This window comes from Harpia harpyja, chromosome 1 (assembly GCF_026419915.1).
Source record: "Harpia harpyja isolate bHarHar1 chromosome 1, bHarHar1 primary haplotype, whole genome shotgun sequence".
NCBI lineage: Eukaryota > Metazoa > Chordata > Aves > Accipitriformes > Accipitridae > Harpia > Harpia harpyja.
In genome coordinates, this window is record NC_068940.1 from 62,857,969 (window position 1) to 62,871,992 (window position 14,024).

At 41.5% G+C, this 14,024-nt stretch overlaps 1 protein-coding gene across 2 annotated transcripts; it reads left to right on the plus strand.

Moving 5' to 3' along the window:
* The first annotated feature begins 374 nt into the window (after positions 1–374).
* CMTM6 (CKLF like MARVEL transmembrane domain containing 6) lies at positions 375–13,728 on the plus strand. 2 transcript variants are annotated; one of them, XM_052797395.1, is made up of 4 exons: positions 375–588; positions 6,448–6,624; positions 7,522–7,620; positions 9,103–13,728. In XM_052797395.1, the coding sequence occupies exons 1-4, from the start codon at positions 472–474 to the stop codon at positions 9,250–9,252; spliced, it is 543 nt and encodes a 180-aa protein (XP_052653355.1). In that variant the 5' UTR covers positions 375–471; the 3' UTR covers positions 9,253–13,728. The 2 variants fall into 2 exon arrangements, with proteins under 2 accessions (XP_052653355.1, XP_052653364.1); XM_052797404.1 differs by lacking the exon at positions 375–588 and adding an exon at positions 1,082–1,464.
* The last annotated feature ends 296 nt before the right edge of the window (positions 13,729–14,024 follow it).

Below are 14,024 nucleotides of genomic sequence, written 5' to 3' on the forward strand. Positions count from 1 at the left end.
TTTAAAAGTCGATCTGGGAAAAGGTATGGAAGCGTATTAGTAGAGATTCCCCAGGGATACTAGTGTTTTCTCTCATTGACAACAAGGAATATAAGCAGGGAAAGCTTTGGCTTAAAAAAATCCTTCTGATGTCGTAATCTCGTGTGACAACAGGCAAGTAAATAATCGTGTAAACTCTTCCTAATAAGCACCCGTTACCAAACTGAGAACAGCCCCAGGCCTGAGGCAACCCCTGCGCGACCGCCCCGCGGCCCCCCAGCCCCCGCGGCCCGCCGTCCCTCTCCCGCCTCCCTCGGCAGCCGCGGCCGCCGGCGGGGGGCGATGGCGCTCGCTGTAAGGAAGCGCCTTCGTCCCGCCGGGGCCTAGGCGGGCCTCCTCCGCCGCCGCCTTCCCCTTCTCCTTCCCCTTCCCCGCCCCCGCCGCCCTTTTGCTTTCGCTTTCCCCCAGCTGGCGGCCGGCGGCGGCGCGGCCATGGACAACGTCTACAACGAGACCACCGAGCCGCAGGCCAAGCCGTCCCGCCGCCCCTTCGGCTGCACCCTGCGGCACCTGCGCGGATGGCGGCTGCCGACCAAAGCGCTCCAAGCGGTGAGTCCCCTCCTCGCCTCCCCTCAGCCCCGCTGGGAAGCGGCGGGCGCGGCCGGCGGCGAGCCGAGGCGGGGGAGCGGGGCCAGGGCGGCCATTGCCGCCCGCCGGCGGGCGGTTGCTGACTGACTGACTGACTGACCGACCGACTGGCCGCCCGCCCGCGCACCTCCGCAGGCAGCGGTCATTCTCCCTCCCCTCCCCGCCGTGGCCGGGGACGTGCCGGGCCTTGCGCGGAGCGAGCAGCCCCTGGCAGAACGGCTGCCTGGCGGAGCGGGGAGAGGCCGAAAGTCTCACCGAGGTGGCCGCGCCCGGGTGCGCGGGGCTGGGACCGGCCGGGAGGGCGGCGGGGTGGGGGCGAGCAGCTGCTACCGCGCCGCCGGCTGTCGCCCGTGTCCTTTGCAGATGTCCCTGCTTGCCGAAAGTGCAACTTTGGTACAGAAATGGGCGTGTTATCATGACCTCCGGCTTTGGGGCAATCCTCAAAACCCGCCTCTTAAAAACCTAAACTCTTCAGTGGCAAAGCGCAGGCTGGGGGAGACGGCCGTACGCAGGCTTCAGGGGAGTCGTTTCTGTCGGTCGGGAAGGGGCTCGCTCCACCCGAAAGCCTGACTTCAGAGGTACCACAGGCAGAGCCGGCCTCTGCTCTTCGTCACTAAAGCTGCACAGACTTGTAATGCAGCTGGAAAGCTGGCATGGTGTCTTATAATACCATTGTCTGTACAGGTTCAGATTATTTTATGGTGGGGAAATAACAGCCGTGTTCCTTTTTCGTGTTGCAGCTCCGGGAGCAGGTGCTGACATCTGATGGTTGCGTGTGTCATGCGACCAAGGTTCGGTGCTGCAGCCTGTGTGGTTCACCTGCCTGCTGTCATTAAGGTTAAAAATCAGAGGGAAGCCTCACAGGAAACTTAGTATTTTCTTCTGAGGGCCACGTTGGATGAAAACAGGAGGTAGAAGCCTTTGGTTGAACCTCAGGGTAGGGCAGTAGAACTGGGAAGGGCTTGCTGGGTCATCAAATCCGACCTCCCTCTTCTGCCGCCCCTGCAGCCCGTTTGTAAGTTTACGACGCTGCGCTGCCTGTGCTAAAGTCGGAGCACTCATTTCTTCCATGATTCATGGTAGAAAATTGCACTAGAAATGTGCAGTGTTGATGGTGGCCTATTGTATGAGACATTGCAGTGCATCACTTTGTGTTGGGCAGTCCTGTGCCCACCAGGAAATAGAAGGCTTATATTCTGCTTGCGTTTTGCTGTGTGTAACGTTATTCCCGAACGCATTCAGCAGTTGAGTGCGTGATTCAGACTCCCATTTGTTCTACACTCCGCGATGGGCTCTTCCAAAATGTGCCAGTGTGACCACTGATAAGGATGGGAGGAGCATCATTCTTAAGTACTGGCAGGGAGGCAGTGAAACTGACGGTGGGAAAGGGCAGCCGGTGGGAAAGGGCAGCTGACTGTAAATGTGTGTCAGGGTACGTTTTCCAGCCAACAAAGTGGCTTTTTAGTCAGATGTCTCATGCTCATGGGAATTGTAGGTGATTTCCAACCCTTTCTCATTATTTCGTCATCGCAGAAAAGAGGACGTTTGGTTTTTAACTTTTGTTTCACACACAGTAAAAACCCTCAACCAGAAATATTCTAAGATTCTTGAGTGGTGGTAAAGGTAACAGTAGCGCTGCCAAAAATAATGTTTTCTAAGAGTGTTTAAAAATAAATCACACCCAAGAAGGCTTTAAATAAATAAGTATAGTAGGACATAAACTTTTGCTTCATCTACTGGAAATTAATAAAGTAAGATCTGCTGGCTGTTGCTCCCAGACAAGCAGATCATTTATAGAAGTAGGTTCACCAACTAAAATAAACCATTACATAGGCAAATTTACTGGTGTACCAAAGTCTTAAACTGTTTACCTGAACAGAGGCATTATTTAAAAAGCTTTCTAGGTAGGAAAAAGGAAAATTATGATTATCCTGAACAGGATGGGTAGCTGCTTGATATGATTCTAAAGAATTAGCAGTTTATGGCCTGTACCTGTCCTTCAATGAGAAGAAAAAGAAAATGGAGTTACAGTCGTTCACCTTCCTAATTTCCAACATTTTTTCCTTCCCCTTTTGTATCCCTTTGTCAAAACGCACAGATCTTGGAGTTCTTTGTCAAAACACTTTAAACGAGCCCCAGAATTTCCTCAAGGTGGAAGCCTCAGTATCTGCAGGAAGAAAAATGTTCCTGTTTTGGGAAAGCGTTGATTTTTGGAAGTGCCAGTGATGGTCATTATCAGCCTTGTGTTACAGTAGTGGTTGTTATTGGAATTATGCACTGATAAGCACTGGTGTGGACTGCTAAACAGGGTCTTGCACTCAGAAAATCAGCTGTCTTCATTATAGAAGTGATCAAGTGTTTCGCAAAATACTGCGAACTGACCTGCAGAAAACTGGTTTCTAGACCTTAGAAATGGTTTTCTTCTGATTAATAATGCCATACATTGTAATCTTAGTCTGTTTTTTAAAGCTTTTTGGGCAAATGAAATAAGGAAAATGTAACTGCCAAAAGGATGCTGGGAGGCATGCTTATTGCGTGGGTTTCTAGACTGTTTGGTTTTTTTTTTATATAGGTGGAATGTTTTTGTTAGTCTATGACTGGTTCAGATTCTGCACAAAGCTAAATGGCACAGCGCATATTGTGCCAAGACTGAGGTAGAAATGAATTCTTATCTAAAACAGAAATACCTGTCATCAACTATTGTTTCACTCTTACAATTTTCCTTTCCAGTTAGGGCATTTTGGTTATTCAGTCTTAAACATCTGCTCTTTTTCTGAGCTGTTCACTTCCTATATTAGCCCTGATTGAGGAGACCTACAGAATTAATATGTGCACCCATCTCAGTTAGAAGATTTTGTACTAGAAACTGCTGAGCATTTTCAGAGGCCTGTTGGAAAGTTCATTGATCTGCTTTTTTTTTGTAGCGTTCTTTTGTAGCCTTTCAGTTATTAAATCTACTTTAGAAACTTGACACTTGTGTAGAAACTTCCAACAGTAATGTCGGTAGTAATGAATAACTTCTTGCTGGTAAGGCACAGATGAAGATGTTTAATTTCTGGTGTACATATGGACAGTTAGGAGTAATAATTTAAAAAAAGACGTTAAAAACTGCATCTCCAACGATGCTTTTCCCTTTACAGCAAGCAGTGCATGCATATGGCGAGGTGTGGATTTTCCTGCAGGAACCAGCAAGCCTGGTGCCAGCCTGTCTGTGTCCCTGTGCACCCCTCTGCAGCCCTTGCTTGCTCCGATCTGTGCCCTGACCTACCTGCCGGGTAATCTCTGCCTGCCCACTAACACTGGCACTGCATCCGCAGCAGTGCAGGGCTCTGGGCAAGAGGGAAGGAAGGTGGCGGCTGCCTGCTTTTGTCTTCAGGCGTTACCCTGGGCTTCAGGGTGAAAGAAGCTCTGCCCAGAAGGTTTAGCTGTCCAGAAAATGAGGAACTACTGAGCTGCCCCTCTTCACTTGTTATTGACAGCTCAGACAAAAGCAGTAGTGATATTCTGGGCATCAGCTGCTAGGGATTCTCCATGGGATCGGTGTGGAGGAGGCAGATATAAAAACAAAACAGAAGGAGCGTTGGCTGCTTCATGTAAGCCTGTAGAGGTCTGCGCTCATCCCAGGACTAATGCTGACAGATGAAGTTGGATCTCTAGCAGAACGGTTCTTGGGAAACTGAATGAAATGTGAAATCTCCTGGCTTGTTTTAAGTGGCTCATGTATTTATGCTGTATCTAATAGCGGGATGTTACTAAAATGCAGATGAATAATAGAGATGGTAATCTTCTGGCTAATACTAGTAAAAACTTCTTGCTATGTTATATAGCTGTAACTATATAAGCTGAAATTAGGAGCTACTCTTTTAGTGGTATTTAAAAGTATTCTTCTTTTTGTAGTAGGACAACAGAGTAATCCCTTTTGTTTCTCAGAGTGATATCAGGAAGCAAGTTAAGAAATCCAAGCAGAACTCTCTGGCAGCTTATAAATGTGCTGTTGATACACTACTTTGATTAAAGTTCTTCAAGCCAAAGCTTTTTTAATGATGTACTCTATTTTGTTATTCAGCTTATTAATAAAAAATTGAATATTGACTTGGACAAGTCCCACATAGGACTCCACTCGGTAAATCTCACTTATTTGACACTGAACACTTTATAGCTAAGCTACTCTTTGAGTGGGATTTTTTTCTACTTGTTTGTACACTCAGCAGAGAGGTTTTTTCAGTTATTTAGATCATATTATGGTTATCTGGGCTTATAAATTCTTTTTAAGGACAGGTTTATTTCCTTTCTGTTCTGTTTCATCCCAGGTGAAAGTGATGGCATTCAGTTTTCAGTGCTGATAAAAAAAGCTAGAACTATGCATGAAAATGTATCTCACACTTTAGCTGACCTTGTGAAAAATGTGAAATTGAGTCATTGGACGCAGCTGTAAGCAAATCTTTTGAAATGCAAAAAAATACTTAAAAATTGGAAATTCAGAGTTCAAAACATTCTTCGGACAGCCATTTTAGTCACTGTTTTAGGTGCAAAGGCTGCTGAGAAGTTTGCCTTGCCAGCCACTGCGGAAGAGAAGGGAAGTATGTGGAAGCCTGATAGTAATATTGCAGTTGCCCAGCTCCGGTTCTTTCCCTTTCTGAGATCCTGTTTACTTTATATGATTGCAGTGTTTTCAAAACATGATGCTTTGAAGTACCCTTATGAGGTCTGGCTTAGCAGGGGGAATTTACAGTTCCCAAGTGCTAAATTATTGTTCTTATTTTTACTGTCAGAAAGCTGAAACCAAAGGCTGGTGGTTATTTTCCAAGAACAGTTCTGAATTTTAGAATTTGATTTTTTACGTTGTTAAAGAAGAACTGTCAACCTCATTATTGCCCATATACTCTTACTAAAAATATGATCATCATCTTTCTGTCAGTCTCAATTTTATGACTGCGTCTGATTCCTACTAATGGTTTTGTTTTAATTTGGTGAACTCCTTAGTACAAGGATCTGTAATGCTGTGTCAACTTTATGGGATGAAGGAAATTAGCAGGAAGTAGCCAAAATGAGAGAACATTTAAATAAAGCAGTATTCTTTCTTGTACAATAAAATAGTAGAAAATCCAGGAGCAGGTTTATGGTGACTGTACAGGAATTAACTCACGTTCTTTCCTCACAACATAATCTGGCAGGAAGGTGAACGTAAGCTTCTACATAGGTTAAGCACTGTCCAGCATAGTTAAACGTAGTTTAAAGTTTTGGTTCCTACAAGTACAGCTGAGCTTGTGTCGTTACTGGGTCATAAGCACATGAGCTATTAGCTACATGCACTTTCTCTGAAGTTTTATTAAGGGAGGTAACGTCAGCTGTAAACGTTCAGGGAGGTAGCTGACTGTGTCAATGCCGTCCAATGTCCCCCTCTGCCCTGAACCCAAATGCATTTAAAATTAAGTGCAGTTGTAAGTAGTAAACAATAGTATTTTTGCTCGTTCTGAGTGGGATGTGTGCTCTCCACGCTGTCTGCCCTGTCTGCTTCCAACTGGCAATCGCACAAAACCACAAATCAGGAATCTTGACTGCCTAATCAAGAAGCCTGTATTTGGCGGTGTGTGCTCAGCTTACCTGAGTGTAGTTTATTGACCAACTTTTAACAGCAAGTGTAAACCATGTCACTGTGATTATTTCTGCCTGTAAGAAAACAGTGCAGAATTTTACCAGGTTCTTTGTAGAGTGAGGATTTTTCTTACAGCTGTCTTTATTAACGTTCATATCAGAGATGTCTATTTGCTGAAGATATTAAGAGACTTGATCCAACTCAAGCATGTTCTTTGTTTGCAGATTCTCTCTCTTCTGGCTGTTATTTGTGAAGAAATTGTGGAGGATTGTATCAAGTGTGGTGGACTTTACTTCTTTGAATTCACAAGCTGCAGTGCCTTTCTTTTGAGCCTTCTGATCCTGTGTGTGTATTGCACTGAAGTATATGAAACATTTGGGGAAGATAAAGTACAGACAGTGGTAAGGATTTTTTTTTTTTTTTTTTTAAACAAACCATTTCTTGTAAGTGCTTAAAGACTACTGCGGAGTAAAAAGGCTACGCAGAATGAATCTCCTCTATTTAAAGGGTAGATTAAAGTAGCTTATAGTCAACTTTGAGAGTCCCTTTTATATTAATAACTTTTTCCAAAATTGTCATGTTGGTTACCTGCAGGATTTTAGAACTTGTGTGAAAGTCTTTCACGCAGACTAATACTACTGCATAGTCATTGCATATATGTACATATACAGAACACAGTTTACTGCCAGCATGGTACTTGTAACTTGCCTGTTTACCCTATCTATTTTCCTACTGGGTGTAGCCTACCTCCTTTTTGGTAATAATCATACTTGTTACAGTTTATGCTTTTATATTTCAGAAGATCCAGCAGTGGCACAAAGTTGCTCTGTACAGTCAGTAGGAATATTACACTGTCTTATGAGTGTCCCTTCCTATTTGTTTTCAGAGCAAACAGTAGGTTTTTTACATGAAGGTACAGATAGGGGAGTGTAGTAAGATATTTGAATGAACACATTTACTTACAGGTTTCTGATTTCCCATATGTTTTGCATAGGGAATAATGCTAGCGTGGTTGACCTGAGCTTGAATTTGATTGTGAAAAAAGTTAGGTGAAATGAATGAAATACTTAAAGATGACAAAAACAGGGGAGTATGTCATGCAGACTCTTTTAAATAGTTGATTATGTTGAATGTTGTTTGGAATATAGCTGTACAATATATTTTCTGAAGCTCCCACTATCATCAAAGTTTCCAAGCATGAATTCACTGGCAGATTAACTCAGCTGCTGTTATGATGCTTGTTCTTTTTCAGGTAGTATATCTACAATTCTGTAACATTCATTTTTTTATATTTGCAGAATTTATGGACCATGCGAGCCATAGCTGTCTGTTTTCTGTTAGCATCAATAGTGCTTGCTGCGACCAGCTCTGGGTCTGCTGTTGAAAATGCTGCATGTGTAAGTCTTAAAATTGCATCATTTACTTTGTGTTTATCTTGTATGTGAATTTCTCTGCCCTCTAAACCTCACTGAATTTGCAGGGAAGAAACTGGGCAGGGAACAGAATTCAGTGCATTCTGATGTTTCAGGAGGAATTAGCTATTTTTAAGACCTTCCAGAAACTTAACCGCAGGAAATCCAAAGAGCAGGCATTCCTCAGGATTGCTGGAAAGCTCTGCATGCACTTGCAGCTCCCCAGTGTTTGTGGCTTGCTTCTGGGTTCCTCAGACTTCACTGCCTTGGCTCTGTATTATTCCCCGTCGTCTGTCACTGTTTTGATGCTGCCATCTCTCACAGCTTCCCCAGTTCTCTGATATCTGAAATGCCTACTTTCTTCCTCAATTGTCCCTTCATAATGCCACTTCCTTACAAAGTCAGCAAGAAACCATGCCTTTTACCAGGCATTATAAAGCATATGTGAAGAATGCTGACTTGCAAAGCCTGCAGTAAGAGCAGCAGTTTCCTCAGTGACAGAAATAGAAGCGCAACAGGGCATGCATCTCCCGGGGGACACGGAAGAGGCTTTGGGATGCTGTGGATCTCATAATTCCTCACTCATTTGGCACTTCTTTTGAATAACCTTGGAATTGTGAATATGTGAGTTTAAAAGATAAAATTTTTATTTTATTCTTGAATGAGAAAAAATGAGTTAGGAAAGAAAGCAAAATAATTCTGTTCCACAGGCAGCACAAGCTATTAGAGATACACACTTTTGTATAGTCATCTTTTGTGATGTTGATATATTCAAACCTAATGGTTTGAGTATAAATTCTTTCAAGTTTTTTTTTCTGGAGTTGGAAAAAAACCCCAACTATTGTGATTTAAGACTTACTAGTGTCAAATTGCTTTGGCCCAAACCAGTTGTGTGAAATTTACGTAAAAGTTAGAATAAGGCATGTGTGTGTATCCTTGTTTGATAGAAGCTGCTAAAAACAACCTTCTCCTTACCACTATCTTGCTATGACTAATAATGAAATGTCATTAACAAAATGTCATTTCATCCCCCCTTGCTGACCCAGTAAGAACTTGCTTAGGCTCTGTGGATCTTATCTCCCTTCACCTTCCACATGTTACTCTTATTCACTTAGTCCCTTTAATCAGCAGCCATCTCTTGGATAAATATTCTGCTATACCACCAATGCCATGCTTCTTTAATAACTAATTTTTGCAATAAAATGAATATACTTTTACTATTAAGGGCTCTTTAGAACATATTGTATGGTTCACACTTGATTAAGAGAATGAGAACTGTAAAAACTTTTGCATTACATGTGCTAGAATTATGATTTCTGATCTGTTTCTAATTTAAATGGAACTACCGATTTAAGGAGGACTGGAAACTTTATATATAAGCATTATTAATGTATGTAAATTGTCCAGCAAATCTCTCCAAACAATGTTTGTACATTTAAAAATTATATATTCCTTTCAATTTCACAGGTGTTTGGATTTCTTGCAAGTGGTGCATTTTCAGCTGAAGTTATTATAGAGTGTTTTCACAGTCGGAAACAAAATGTCGACGGATCCTCTGAAAATCCTGGCAATGCTCAGAGTTACACAGAAAATCAGCCACTGAATAAACAAAGCTAACTTTCTGGAATTATGTCATTCTTTTTGAATGGAGCAAACTAAAATGAACCTTCGGTGCGCTGTAGGTAACAACTTCTGTCTCCCTTCTAACCAATTTTGTACGCATTGCTCATCACAAATTTTTATAGGTCCTTAGGTCAAGTAATGGCATCTTGAGCATCATGTTCTAAGGTAACTGGTCCTGCTTAATAACTGGTCCTGCTACCTCTCCAGGTGACACACACTAAAAAGACTTTTGTCTAAGTAGAATAACTTAAGGACAACAGTGTGCTGATTTGATTTTGACAGAGGTGACTAATAAAGATTAATGTGTGATGCATAAATTCTGAGCTATAACCTAAAGATATTTTCTGCATAAATGGACCAGATAATTCTGTTATGAGTTATAGATTAGTACAGCAGAATTCATTCTTGTACTTACTGGTCAAACTGTGAATGTAAAAGGGATACCTAATTGGAGCCTAACAGAAATGCTTATCCTTACATAAGGGGTTTTGTTTTGGTTTTACTATTCATATGTCTCAGTTCTGTCTGTGGAGATCAGTTTAATGGAATAGCGAGTGTAGGGTTTTTATGGGGGGCTAATGTAATGGTATATTAAGGAGACAGTTTGCACCCCATGATCGTCAAAGTTTGGACTTGTGCGCCAGAATCTTCTTTCGGATTGTTTTGAAAGCTACAAAAGTTACAGGAAGAAACTTGAAAAGCCAGCTGTGAGAGGAAAAAGATGAATAAATATTTTCACGAAGTAACCCAAAAAGTGGCAATTTGAACATCAATGGGAAAAATGTTACAGCGTGTTGGTACTATTCTGGTGAATATTACTTGCAGGGTTAATACTATCCTGGTGAATATTACTTGCAGGATTAATACCATATGCAGCTTGTTTATGCATAGTTAATGGTAAGTATTGCCAGAATGGTTATGGACCCCACCATTTTCTTTGTTTATAAATAGGGCACTAGCTTGAGACTTCTTGCTACTAAGGCAGCTGGTAAACGGGTAAATTAGCACTTGTACCCTTGATGTGTCTTAAAAGCAACAGGCTGTATGACTGCAAGAAACACTACTGATGCAACACATAGCAGACAAGTGACGGACATATTGGACCAGACGTTGATGGCTGTAAAAGAAATGGAGTGGTGAAAAGGCGTTTTTCAAATGTCTGAGGTAGAAGCAAGACTGCTAGACCTCACTTAAGAGGAGAGCCTTCAAAAGTAAAGCAAATTGCTGTAAGCCAGGAGATGTCCAAAATACCAAAGCAAATGAGAAAAAGCTGATTATGCAAAAACAATTCTTGTTTGAGTGCTCATGACATTTGCTGTGTCTTCCAGGCATTAACTCCCATTTCATCAATACCCTAGTCTGACAAATTTATAGTCCTGTAACCTGTTGTGGCAGCATTGAGACTAAGCCCTCCAGAAATTGGCTGAGCAAGCTATATTTGGAAAAGGATGAGGAAGCTGTTGTAAGACAAAGGACTGTAAAAGAAGGTCAGAGTTTTTTTCCAGTGCTGCCACTTTCTGATGAATATGAATTTGTGATGTTCTCTCTCTAAGCTCTGAGACTTAAGCCTAACACTACACTTTGCTTGGAGGATGTAAAATTTTGACAGGTGGTGTGAAGCATCAAGTTTAAGCTGTAGCTTGGTTTCAGAGCCATGCATAAAAGACATACTTTCCTTCATAGCATTTCTGCTTTGCAAAAAAGAAATGCTTTTTGGACTGTTTTTTTTTTTTTTTCTCCTTGTATTTATTAGTGTCCGTTTGCACTAAAACTTGATCTCAGTCTGGGTGTACCGAGCTTGCTGTAGCTGTCTCTGAAAACTGGATAGATTAGAGATGTTTTGTTTACAAGCAGTGTTACTGGTGATATGAAGCTTGCCATAATGAAAAATATCTCTGCTATGATTTGCAATGTCTTACTTTGGGGATCATGTCCATACCTATGATTAATATTCTAAGAGGTTTTTTCTTTTTTTTTTTTTTTTTTATTGCCCAGGATTCTACTGAATTTGTTTTCACATCAAAATGTCTATAGTCTCTAAATCTTGATCTATAATTAAAAGCTGTAAATATAGTGTAAGAGTAACACTCTGCTGCTGGTATTTATTAAGCAATGCAGCACCATGACAAGACTTTTATCATAAGGTAATTTTTCTTGTAATTTTTCTCAGCTTGAAAATATGTGAATAGAGTTCTGGGTTTTGGTTGCTTTTTCTATAGACTTTTCTCCACCTAAGTGCTTTGTTATTGGTGTCCATTCCTGAATTGGAAATAGTGGTACCGACAGGGATCTGTAAAGTCATCTCTCTGCCTCAGCCTCCCTATCTATGATATCTACTGCTGACACTTCAGAGAGAAACTGAAATACAGAGCAAGTTACCTTTATGAAAAGGTGCCACAAGGAGTTGGTGTTAGAAGAAGTGACTTTGACTGACTCCCATGATCTGACTATTAGGCTTTTTGAAGCATACTGCCAACCTTTGCAGAACAGTTTGATGGATTCTCTTACTACATACATGCTGGCATCCCTGGCATGTTTTGGGTTGTTAGAGTAAGGGTGTTTGGGCATGTTTTTCATTTTCATTTTAGCTGTTCCAAGTAGGTAGTTTATACCCATTCTTTCACCAACTGAATGATCCATGCATAGATTGGAGGATCAGATTCCATCTCTGACTGAAAGGGATGCAAGCGTTGCCAGCAGCTAATGAAAACAACGAATGGTAGTCTTTGGGAAACTGGTTAGTTGTTTTCCTGTATATCACAGGAACTTACTAATAGGAAGAGTCCTGCTATTCTTTACAACAATACATATTGCTCCACTCCAGATGCTGTTTAGCTGGCATTAATCTGTCACATAGTAGTTTAATACTACAAGCAAGTCACATATTGGGTATAGGTTCAAGGCAATTGCTAAATTGTTGCTTCCAAACCAGTTGTTGGCTAACAAAGCAGTTTCTGCATGGTGGTACTATTAATCCTAGGCTTATTAAGTATGAGGTGTTCTTTTTGTTATGTTTTTAAAATAGTTGAGAAGCAGGTTTGCTAGTGTGTATGCTGTTCTCTGCTTCTGTGGGGTCATTTCCTTAACTGCTGTATCAGCTTCCTAAGGTAAAGGGGCATGTGTGTGTCCCTCCTGGCTCTTCTGCCCTCACAGGCTAGATGGGGGACAGACTTGCTGCAGTGGCTGAGCAGACTGGTCTCCTGCAGTCTTAATGTGCCCCCTTTGATGCTTCTGGTGTCAGATCCAGGCTTTGAGTGTCTGTCTTTTAATTAGATTGATCCCAGAGAATGGCATTGGAGCTGGATTAAACATCTGGTTTTGCAGGAGCTCTGCATGTGTGGCTGGATGTCTCTTACCCCTCCCGTGCTCTGTCAGCAAAGCAGACTGCTTGTTTCCCAGCCTGCTTCTGATGAAATCAGCCTACTTTATTTAAACCAGCTATTTAAATTGCTTAAATTAAGGTGGCTGATTTTGACTCAAGTGGTTTAGGGATTGTTCAGGAGAGTGGTGAGAGCTCTGGCAGAAGTGCTGTTACAAGCAACTGCCTTAAATTTCTTCTTCTGTTTGCAAAGTAACCATCTCTGTACAATCTTAACTGGCAGTAAAACCTGTGGAAAGAAGCAACTGGCCCAGTACGTCTACCTGGGGATTGTCTTCTCCCTTCTTCACCATGGTGCTTGGGAGTGGTGTTGCGAGCCTGCTCAGACACATTAAAAGCTTTCGTCTTTTCCAGTTGAGCCCATCCAAAAATATTTAAAGGCTCTGCACCCACTTTCAGGCTTTGTTTACAGCGCCTTGAGAATCAGTGCAGAGGATTCTCCAGGACATGTGAGGACTTGTTGTTAAGTGGCTGGACTGTGAGTTTCTCCTCTGAAAATCTGCACGTGTGTTGTGTAGATTGTGAATGTTCATTTTTGTGTTTGGTGTTTAGCCCACATTAAAATCACAATGCTACCAGTGCCCTTTGTGTTCTAAATATGTGAAGAAATTGTGCCTTCTTGCTTGCACTCTGTGCTTAAAAATAGTGGGGAAGGCTTGTGGTCTGTTACAGTTGAGTTCTACGTTTGCACCCTCCAACTTGAAAAAGCAGTGAGCTGTCTCACACAATTCTGAGCTCTGCACAAGATGTTTTTGCATAATGGCTGTCACGGTGATCCTTGTTCAAATTTGTGCAATAAAAATACCAAGCTTTCTACACTGAAGGGAAATACATACTTGGTGAAATGTTTGAAAGGTTATATATAAAATTGTAACAAATCAAGATGCTGGTAGTGCCTTTAAGATGGAAATTCATCTTTGTTTTAGTCTATTGCTGTAAACATAAGCAGTTCTCTAGATAGTAAACTTTATGCTGTTCAGAGCTATATCACTTTTAATACCTTTGAGAATTTAAGTGACTTTTAATGATTATTAAATCAGGATAATAATAAGTGGTTTTATATATATAAAATAAAAATTTTATACAGTCTTGTTGCCAGTGTTGCCTTGAATTTCCACTTAAATAATTTTGAAATGCTTAAATATTTTTCCATTCTAAACCTGTGGTCTTTTTTTAATGTATTATGCTTTTTTGGTCTTAAGAACTTTCTAACATATTTTGTAATCATTTTTAAAATAAAATATTAGTAAATAACTTAAGTGTTTCTCATTTCTGCTGCTATGATTTGGTGTTGCTGTGCAGTTCTCCTTGAGCCAACCATAGGAAATAACAGCAGTCTTTGTTCCTGGTTTGGAGGAAAGAGCTTGCATTGTGTTTGCGTGTTACT